Here is an 11,439-nt window from a genome sequence, read left to right on the forward strand (position 1 = left end):
CAAACTGTTTTCGTTCGCCTTTTATGGTTCAATATGACAACATATTCAAAAAGGTTGATGGACACAAGAAGAGAATGGCAGAGTATGCATTTGCGAATGGATTACCTAAGTAAGCTCTAAATTTACTTAGTAATTTTAAAATAATTAGTCATGTATTCTGATTTATTAATCATATGTTCTAAATTAGTATTCATATGTTCTAAAATTTGTATTCATATGTTCTAAATTATTATTCATATGTTCTAAATTAGTATTCATATGTTCTAACTTAGTATTCATATGTTCTAAATTAGTATTCATATGTTCTAACTTAGTATTTATATATTATAAGGTTTAATCTTATATTATAACATTTAATGCTATTTGTTTTTATGTTTGTAGTGAGATTTTATATGATGATGGTCAAACTACAATCCGTAGAGATGAGATGTCAAGCCTTGCAGCGAACAATCATGTGTTTAATAACATTGTTGATGCTTGGTCATTCATATTGAACATTGAAAACAGAAGACGAACCCCAGGGTCAACAAACAGATTGTTTTTTTCAACGAAAGCTTATGTATGATTCTTAATATTGAACTTGGCTTCTTTCATTTTATAAATTGAGATTTCATAACTTATGTTTACATGATTTCAGGAAATTTTGTGTACGAATTATCACTTTTCTCCAACTGTGAAAATTCAAGATAGATATCATACTTTATTTGAAAGGTTGGAAAAAGAGATGAAGCACTCTAAAGTGCAAAACTTTGATAGAGTTCACTTGGTAAGACATTAAGAAATCCAAAAGAATTTGAATATAGATTTTCTTCTTTATAAGCTTTCTTCTTTTTTTCTTATTTCGATTTCATGATCTATTATTATATGCAGGTATTTTTTTCCAGTTGTGTCTTCATCACATTATTACCTGCTTTGTGTGAATTTTCTCAGCAAGACTCTCGACGTGATTGACAACAGATATTTGGAATATAAAAAATCTTTTTGGCACAAATACAAAAACAAACCGAAGAATTTGGTAATATCTATCTGTCTCATTTACTTGTGCTTAGAATTAGATTTTCTAAACATTTATTTCAATGCTCTAAAGTTTAGCTCAGATGTACTAAAATTATACTCATATGTTCTAAATCAGATGTTTTTAAAAAATTTCATGTTCCAAATAGTACTTATACATTCTTAATATTTTCTAATACTTATTTTAATGTTTAATTTTAGTTGAGGGCTTTTGCCATGTTCTTGTCAACCAAGAGATCAAAATGCGATCAAGAGGTTTCTAGTTTCAAAACTAGGACGTTAAAAATGAGTTGGAGGACAAATGATAACAATGATGATTGCGGCGTGTTTTTGCTTAAACACATGGAAACCTATCATGGTGAGAAAGATACCAATTGGGAAAGCGGAATAAAGTTGAATGATGTAAGTTTGTTTTATAGTATTACTCATGTTCATATGTTCTAAATTTTTATATATGTTCTAAATTTTTATACATATGTTCTAAAATTTCATACATATGTTCCAAATTGTGTAAATCTTAATTTTTTTTTATTTTTTTAATTTTTTTTTATTTTTATAATGATGTAAAAAGTGAGATAGCGGATACCAAAGTCTAATGATTTTATCTTATTATATTGCAGATCAATCAAATGAAGAAATTGAGGGTGGATTTTTGTGCTAAGATATTATCACACAAGGAAAATGAGCTACATCATGAGATAACTTCAAGATCACGGAAATGGGCTAAAGAAAATAGTTTGTAATATAATTTTAGAAATTGCATGTAGAATTTTGTATAGTACTTTAAATTGTAAGCCTTCACTCGCAAACTATTTTTCTAAAAGGTTGTATTCGAATATAAGCTTGACTTGTCTTTCTTGTGATCAAAATACTAATTATAACTCATATGTTCCAAATTTTTAATGATATGTTCTAAACATTTAGTCATATGCTCTAAATACTAATTATAATTCATATGTTCTAAATTTTTATTCATATGTTCTAAATTTTTATTCATATGTTCTAAATTTTTAGTCATATGTTCTAAAGTTTTAATCATATGCTCTAAATAATATTGTCAAAATATTACTCATGTATTTAAGAACTAAGAATTTAAGTGATTAATTTTAATCATATGGTCTAAATCAAAATTTTGAAATCGCATTGGAACCATACACCACACATGATTACTAATTATAACTCATATATTCTAAAATTTTAGTCATATGTTCTAAATTTTAATACATATGTTCTAAATTAAACTCACAAGTTCTAAACTGTAATCATTTCTATAATAGAAAAAAGTGTTATTCAATACACAAATTCAAAAAAATGTTCCAAAATTATTAAGTATCAATTAACTTTTTTTTGACAATTTCGAGTATCGTGGTGACTCAATTCCCCACAACCTTTGCATAACCTCTTTTTTTTTTTCTGATTTTGTTCTACCGCCTTTTCTTTGTCCCCCTTTAGTCTTTTCCCACTTCTAGATCTTGTTTCAACATTTGAAATCTCTAAAGATCTTGTTTCAACATTTGAAGTCTCTACAGATCTCGTTTCAACATTTGACAAATGAACTCATGTACCTTTGTTCTTAGAAATTTTTGGAGGTTTGATAGATATTTCACTTGGAACACTAGCTCCAATTAATAGTTCTATGTCTTTTTCTTTGTTAGTAGCATTCCTTTCACCATTACTTCTTGCATTTCTTTTAGCTTCCAAATTCAACCTCAATCCTCGAAGATTAATCACAAGGTCTTTAATATCATCATCGTCACCCTCTGCCAAACTAACACAATTATGTATCTCTGACCACAACTCATTCAACAACTTTTTCTTGTCGATTATATTGGCACATTGTTCCAACAGATTTCCTCCCAGGTCAAATATTGGTCTTTTCGTTGCCATAGTAGTCCATCTGTTTAGAATATATTGCTCAGGAATAATTTCAAACCGTTTTGCTTTCCAAACCCAAACCATGTGCCTGCATGGAATGCCTTGCCTATAAAACAACTTGCAAGAACATGTTGTCTCTTGGTTAGTCGGATTAAACACAACATCAAATGTTCTAATCCGACCCCCTTCACTTACTTTTGCAATTTCTAATCCATTTTCTCTCTTAAAATCTTCACACCCACAAGCAAAACAAGCCATTTCTACCTCATATTGGAAATCATAAAAAACAGAAATAGTGTATATGGTTGAGGCATACTTTTCTATCCCTAGTGGTGTCTTGCACTATGGGTATTTGTGCTTTGAATCATTGTCGTTTTGACCTTGAGCGTGTCTCTGGGCATCAATTGCAGCTTCATATCTCATGTAAAACTCAACAAGTGAAACGTGAGGATTGATAAAGGAGCAAAAAAAGTTATTTTCACTTTCTGATCTTGACGTGGTACACATTATTCCTCCCAAGAACACATCTCTGAAATATGCCGGAATCCACTTATCCCTTATCTCGTACATATAACACAACCACTCATTACCTTCCAATTCAAACTCAACCATCACCTTATTCCACCTTTCTTCAAACTCAACTGGCTCAATTTCAAGATGCCAAACACAGGCACATATTTTTTTTTTCAGGAATCCTGTTTCCTCCTTTGTGATCGCTTGCCCTACTTTATCTGGAAACTTTTTCATTATATGCCACACACAGAACCGATGTTCATATTTTTGAAACACTCTACTAACAGCAATTTTCATAGCTGGATCTTGATCTGTGATTAGACAATTAGGTTCATTATTGCCCATTGCCTTAAGAAATGTTTTGAAAAGCCACTCAAATGATTCAGTATCTTCCTTCGCTATGAAACCAGCCGCAAAAGTGATACAACTCTTGTGATGATCAACCCCTGTAAATGGAGTAAATACCATGTTGTACCTGTTTATAACATGAAGATCAAATTTCATTACATACAAAATATAGCACTACCATTTAGAACATGTGAATAAAAATTTAGAACATATGAATAAAAATTTAGAACCCGTGATTAAATATTTAGAACACATGATTAAATCAGAACAGAAGAAATTATTTAGAGCATAGATTTAAGACTAAAGTTTATAACACATAAAGGTTATAATTTAGAGCATAAAGGTTATGAGTTTATAACACATAAGTTGGAGCATTAGACTTAAACTTTATAACATAAAAAGCAAATTTTAGAACATGTGAATAAAAATTTAGAACGTATGATTAAAATTTTAGAACACAAGATTAATATTTTACTTAATTGTAATTGGAACATAAGAATTACTATTAAAATATTTGAATGAAAAGTTAGTTGCTAAATCTTATGAGCATATAAAACATAATTTAGAACATTAGACTTAAAATTTAGAACAGTAGAAGCAATTTTTAGAACATTCAAAACATAATTCAGAAAATAAGACACATGAAATATATGAATCACCTGTTAGTTTGGTAAGTGGTGTCAAAAAATATCATATCGCCGAAGAGAGCATAATTTTTTTTACAAATAGGGTCCGCCCAAAGAGCTCTAGAAAGACAAGAATCATCATCAACTTCAAAAAAAAAAAAAAAGCACTCCACATCAACTTTTTCTTTGTGAAATTGTCTACAAACATTTGAGCATCGGAACCTTGAATGAATGTTTTTAAATCTCTGTGAAAATTTTAAAAATCTTGCTTGGAAGCTCCAACATTATCATAACCTCCAAGTATTTCCTTCATCATTCGAAAGTTTTTACAGGGCCAATATTCACCTATTATAGGCACAAAAAAGTTTTAGAACATATTAAGAAACTTTTGGAACATGTGAATAATATTTTAGAACATATGAGTAAAATTTTAGAATGCACTGTAAAACTTTATGAAAGAGTTACCTTAGAGATATCAACAATCATTTTTTTGTGCAAAATGTTCATCTTTCTTCCTTCTTTTTGAAATAGATTACAACTTGGTGTGTAGAGGGGATGAGTATGTCCTTCGTGGAACTGTGTCACTATATACTTTTCATCTTCACAATGTTTTAGAACCATAAGAGCTTTGCACCCAACACGAGTGACTAATCTTTTTCTTGTTATTGAAATCTTGCCTTCCTTGCTTTGTCCTTCTTTATCATTTAGAATACTCTCAACAATAGGCTTTTTCTTCTCCTTGAAACCCTGTTTGTTGCATAAGACATATTGGAATGCCAATTTTTTCTCTGTATGCCTTTTACTGGTAGACTTCCTAGTGTTAAAACCAGCAGCAAGTGCATATGATTTATAAAATTCAACACCCTCATCAACACTATTAAATTTCATTCCTATTGCAGGTTTTAACTCATTGCGGCACATAGGAAACCATTCTTTTGTTCCTCCGGGAGTTAATATAGGTACTACTGTAGGAGTAGTTGGCACACTTGCATTGGCATTAGAAACATTATCATGTTGTTCGTTGTTGTTAATTATTTCTGCACAAAAGTAATTTTAACAAGTTAAAAAAAATTTAGAACAAATGAATAAAATTTTAGAACATATGATTTAATATTTAGAACACATGATTAAATTAGAACAAAAGACATTATTTAGAGCATAGATTTAAGACTAAAGTTTAATTAATTATTTACAGCATAATTTGGAACATTAGTCTAAAACTTTAGAACACATGATTAAATATTTAGAACACATGATTTTAGACATCTGTAGACACCCATTTGTGTCTCCCCAAAACCAAACCCGGTGATGAGTACCTTTCACATCGAATCATAATCTAATGAAACGAAGTGTGGAAAGGTCTAGTGTAGCGGAAAGTTTTATTTCTTTTCTCTTCTCCCTGATTTTGAAAACTTTATTTTAAGAAAACAGCCAATCCAGTTTGTTTGGTCCATGATATGGGTACAATAGTGGTGTAGTTGGATGGGGCTTGCAAAGACCTTTCTAACGATATATTATAAGCCCAATTCCGATGAATATTAAGGAAGTTATGGCCAATTTACTAAACTGGGTCCGGTTTGAGCTTTATGTACGGCCCAATGATCTAGGGGAGGGCCTAATATGATTTATCATTCCTAATGCAATTAGGAATGGTTTTAGCCTTCTAGAATCTTCTAGAAGGTTCTTTTCATTCCTAATTCAATTAGCATTGATAAGTTGACTTTGTTGACTTTTCAGAGTTTTAATCAAGATCAAATAGCATTTTCGAAGAAATTATATTATTTTATCTTCCTGTACGGGAAATTTATCAGATTTTCGAAAACGCGTTGAAATCCAGTTTGGCGTCCAACTCCAGGCCTTGGCGCCTGGAACCAGGCTTGGCGCCAGGCGCTAGCCACTGGTACCTGGTGCCAGCTAGCACTACGTGAAAAAATGAAATAGGCACTGGTTCAAACCCGGCCTAAGGCACCGGTTTGAACCGGTGTCAATGTGGGGGGTGCCAAAAGTGGTTTAATAAGGCACCGGTTCAAACCGGTGCCAAAACTCGGAAATGGCACCGGTTAACCGGTGCCAAAAATGCCCAAATATATATATATATATATATATATATATATATATATATATATATATATATATATATATATATTTCCATCTAAAAATTAAATAGCCTAAAATAAATAACAACATCAAAACATAAAGCCAATATCAATCATCATCAAAATTTGCAATATATGATCAAAAAAATATTACAACATATAAAAACTTCGATTACAGCATATAAATAAAAAAAAAATTACAATATAAATTTTTTTAAAAAATTACAATATAAATCCAAAAAAAAAAACCCATTCATTCTTGTATCTTGCTTCTTCGATTTCAGATCTAGAATTCATACCTGCACCAATTAAAAAAAAAAAAAATCGATTAATATAATTAAACTTTGAAAAAAAAAGCCCATAATATTATTCCCAAATATTGAAAAAAAAATTCAAACCCAGAAAAAATTTAAATCGAAAAAACCCAGAAAAAAAAACTTGAAATCGAAAAAAAACCCAGAAAAAAAAAACTTCAAATCGAAAAAAACCCAGAAAAAAAACTTGAAATCGAAAAAAAAACCCAGAAAAAAAAAAATTAAACCCAGAAAATGAAAAAAAAATTGAAATCCATTTAAATCCAGTATTCGAATAAACCTAGAAATTGAAAAAAATTTAAATCGAAATTAAAAACCCAGAAAACAAAAAAAAATTGAAATCGAAAAAAAATTCGATCAAAATATGAAAAAAATAAATCACAATCGAAATTGATTAAAATTTTGATTAAAATAAAAAAAAATAGATTAAAAATTCGATTCTACTTAAAATCGATTAAAATTTTTTTTAAAAAAACCCAAAAATTCTATTGAAATCAAAACAATAACCCAGAAATTCGATTGAAATCGATCAAAACAATAACCCAGAAAAAAAAAAATTTAACCGATTACAATTTTAAAAAAATCGATTAAAAAATCAATTAAAACAAAAACCCAGAAAATTAAAACAAAACCCATAAATTTGATTGGCATCGGTGTTGCATGTGGTCTTCAAAAACCCAGATAGCTTTAGAAGGAGAAGATCTTTTGTGTAGGACAAAGAAGATCTTTCGTACAAGTCAAATTTACAGAGAATTAGAAGGAGAAGAAGGAGATCGAGAAAGATAAATAGAAAGAGAAGGAGGTGAAGGAGATCGAGAAGGGAGAAAGAGGAGGAGAGGAGAGGAGAAGGAGATCGAGAAGGGAGAAAGAGGAGGAGAGGACAGGAGAGAGAAAGAGGATGAGAGGAGAGAGAAAGGTACTGATGAGAGGAGAGGAGTATTAGGGTTGGGGGGGATTTAAAGAGGGATCGGTTTTTTTTTTAAAAAATTTTTTATGGCTCCGGTTCAAAAAGGCACCGGTTCAAACCGGTGGCCTTTATGTATTTGGCACCGGTTTGAAGTGAACCGGTGCCTTATGTCTTGGTTCATTAACCCGCGCTTTTTTTAGCCTATTTTTGGCACCGGTTTGGCCTGAACCGGTGCCATTTGGGGGTTGCCTTTTTGTGTTTTTCTACTAGTGTAGCCAGAGTTGGCGCCAATCCTGTTTTGCGATCGTCAGACTCTGTTTTGTTAAATTATCTTTTTTGGCTGATTTTCTCTATAAATATCGTATCGAAAACTCCGTTTTCATTCACTAATTCACCAATTCATCAATTCTCACCAATTCTCACCAATTCTCTTCATTCGCAATTCATTCATCTACAATCATTCATCATCTACATATCTCGTTCATCAATTCTCAACAAACATTAATTCTTTAGCATTCTTTTCTTTCTTCAATTCTTTCTTGCTTTTTCATACAAAATTCCGCATTCACAAGATCTAGATACACCTAGCCATATTCGAAGTTGCCTTCGCCCTAGACGTGAAAGGTTTTAATTTATGAGGGTTTGATCCCAAATCTCTATTTCAGTTATTTAATTTAATTGTTTGATTTATTATTTTCCTTGAAGTTACTAATGTGTGTATTTTGTTATTAGAAAGAGGTACGAGGCATCCAAGTAAGTACTTTAATGGTTTAATTGATATTATGATATAGAAATCATGCTTAGATTTTTATTTTGATTCCTAGTATCATGTTAGGATGTTTTCCTTAATTTGATGTTTAGGGTGACAACAATAAATTCCTAGTATCATGTCTAGGGTAACTTTAACATTAAGTATGATTAAAAGTATGATGCCTTTTATTCTCTTCCTAATATTAATTCATGTTAGTATCATGTTAGGGTTAAAGATTTGATTTTTATTGTTTAGTGACATGCTAGGGTTTGTTATTAATCTTGTTAGTATCATGCCTAGGATCTTGCTATGCTTTAACATGATTATGATTATTATTATTTATGATTGATATAATTATTATTAATGATGTTGATTATTTATTATGTTGCTTGATATGTATTATATTTTATATTGTTATTGCTTGATCACCTTTCATTGCATGTTTAAAGGGAATTGATATTTGCAATCACGCTTAATAAGATAATTAATAATCTTGTTTAGGGTTAATGTGATTATAGTTCAAGTGATCGCCAATAATAGTATATTTGTGCATTAATATTCAACCAACATAGATTAAACAGGTTTAGGGTTAATCCTATTGATTGCATATTAGTCAGAAAACGCACATGAATACGAGCAGAATAAAGTAGAGGCCTATTATTAGGGCAGGTTCAATCTCTTTTATGTTGGATTTGTACCTTCATCCCCGAACCCTTATTTGGTTCATGACCTTATGGAGTTGACGATCTCTTGGATCGTTAAGGGGTGTAACCTTCACCTCGTGAACAGTTTACAAGTTCCTTAAAAACTTGTTGGCGACTCTTTTGCTCTATCTTCTTCCCTTTTGGACGCCACCGTACTTTAGTGTATGATCATAGTGGGGTTCAAGCTAGTGGGATTAAAGGCTTGAAATTATTCCCTACAGTTTTTGGCGACTTCACTGGGGAGGATTTCTATTTTAATTCCTGAATTTGTTTCGGCAATGATTTAGAATGAGTGGATGAGACTCGAAAAGTTCTAAGTATTTCATGTGCGTAATTTTGATTAATATTATTGTCATATGCATAAAAAGGTTCTCATTGGAAAGACCATCCGTAATGAGTCAAAAACATAGGATTTTACACGTGGGAAATTTGAGAAATGTATTTCACAACTAGGACTGAAATAACACCGCGCGAAACTGGAAAATTTTTATCGAGCATAGAAAGCTGCTGAGGCATGTGGGAAGTAGCGTCAGGGGCCAGAGCTTGGCGCAAGAATTTTAGCCGTAGCGCCAGACGCCAGTATTGGCGCCAGGCGCTACAGTTAAAATCTAGCGCCAGTCTCAGTTTGCTGGCGCCAATTTCCCCCAATACCGAGCCAGAAATATGCGTTCTAATTTCGACCGATTTTTCGTATTGTTTGCTCGATCCTACTTCCTGATTGAATTTTTTTTCACTTTTCTGAAACCCATATGTGTTCTACATATGGACATAACCCTCTGGGAATTCATGCTCCATCTACCCGATTGAACGCTCCTGGCAACAAAGGGTACATCCGAGATGTTGAATTCACCAAACCATGGATGCGAGTTCTAAAACTCGCGGTGTCCCATCCATTCGCGCTAACCCTTCACGGTTAGGCTTCCGCGCGGTGCATCCGAACTATTAACCATGGACCCTCTATTGACTAAACCATATCCCGAACTTTAGAGAACTAGAGCCATGGTTAGGTTGCGAACTCATTGCATCATATTGTGCCTACTTGACTAATTGTGCATTATTTGTTGTGCATATATATATTCTATGTTTCTCTTAACCGTTTGTTGATTTGTGTTGAGACTAAAATTAATGACTTAAAGAACTTTGCCTAATTAGTTAATTAATTAATTAATTAATTTGAGTCAATAAAGTTTTTTTTTAATCGGATTTGACCTAGTACGACTTTAGGCATACCCCAGTTGACTAATAATACCGAAAACAGTCCCGGACCAAAGCTCCAATATTGGCGCCAGAGTTTGAGATGCAGCGCCACATTATAGTGTGTAGCGCCAGACATTAACTAAATTGTCTGGCGCCAACCACCATAATGCGACACCAGGCCTGTCGCTTGGCCGACAGTTCGGATTATTTGTCGAGTCATCACCTAATGTCTAATTAATCACTTTTCCGTTTAATTCGGTTAATTTTGTTGACAATAATGCTTAATTGAATCAATGTTCGAGTTTAGGCACTAAGTCCCATGGTCTTACACAAGAGTCCAAGCATGTCACTTACACTCAATGCACACACCAATACACATGTTTTGACCATGATTAAGAGAGTCTTGTGTGCACGCTTTTTTTCGTCATTTTTTTAAGGGGGGTAAGTCGGATATTAATCCTCCAATAAATAATAATACTTAGTTCCCTAAAAATATGTACATTATTGTTGCCAAAAATATGCATACTTTTTTTTTAAAAAAAAAAAAACCATAAAGTCAAGTTGATTCGAGTCAAGTAATTAAAACGCAAATTGGCTTAATTTACAGCGCGTAGTCATGAAAGGAAGGACGATTAATCAAAGAAATGAGTATCAAGGGTATCGATAAGAAAGTCTTCCCTTCTCTGTTCTCACTATCTCTCGAGACCGTTTGCCAACAATGGTTCTTTTCTCTCGAAAAGGAAAAGACCTCTACCTATGAATCCATAGCAAACGCTTTCGTTGATAGGTATAAATGCAACATTCAAGTCGAAACTGACCATAGAAAACTTGAAATCCTCAAACAAAAAGAGAATGAAGGCTTCACTTCTTTCTTTAACAAGTGGAGTGAAACCTCAGCTAAAATGATTGAGGTACCAAGTGAAAAAGAGTCTGTGAGAATGTTCATTAAAAACCTCCAAGAAAAATATTCCAAACATCTTAAATATCAAAATAACCTTCATACCTTTAAGGCTGTTTATGATATTGGGATCAATATTGAAGATGACTTGGTTAAATCTAAAGCTGCCAACAATAGCTCCAAAATTGGCTGGAAA

At 32.2% G+C, this 11,439-nt stretch overlaps 2 protein-coding genes across 2 annotated transcripts; both read right to left on the reverse strand.

Moving 5' to 3' along the window:
- Positions 1–2,571: 2,571 nt before the first annotated feature.
- On the reverse strand, positions 2,572–3,147 carry LOC145640453 (protein FAR1-RELATED SEQUENCE 2-like). Its single transcript, XM_081691731.1, has one exon. The coding sequence runs from the start codon at positions 3,145–3,147 to the stop codon at positions 2,572–2,574; it is 576 nt and encodes a 191-aa protein (XP_081547857.1).
- Positions 3,148–3,231: 84 nt separating this feature from the next.
- On the reverse strand, positions 3,232–5,264 carry LOC145640454 (protein FAR-RED IMPAIRED RESPONSE 1-like). Its single transcript, XM_081691733.1, has 2 exons — positions 4,969–5,264; positions 3,232–3,877 (listed from the first exon to the last, which is right to left on the reverse strand). Exons 1-2 carry the CDS (start codon positions 5,262–5,264, stop codon positions 3,232–3,234), a joined length of 942 nt encoding a protein of 313 aa, XP_081547859.1.
- Positions 5,265–11,439: the final 6,175 nt, after the last annotated feature.

The sequence above is a fragment of the Chenopodium album genome, chromosome 7 (genome assembly GCF_948465745.1).
Source record: "Chenopodium album chromosome 7, dcCheAlbu1.1, whole genome shotgun sequence".
In the NCBI taxonomy this organism is placed as follows: domain Eukaryota; kingdom Viridiplantae; phylum Streptophyta; class Magnoliopsida; order Caryophyllales; family Amaranthaceae; genus Chenopodium; species Chenopodium album.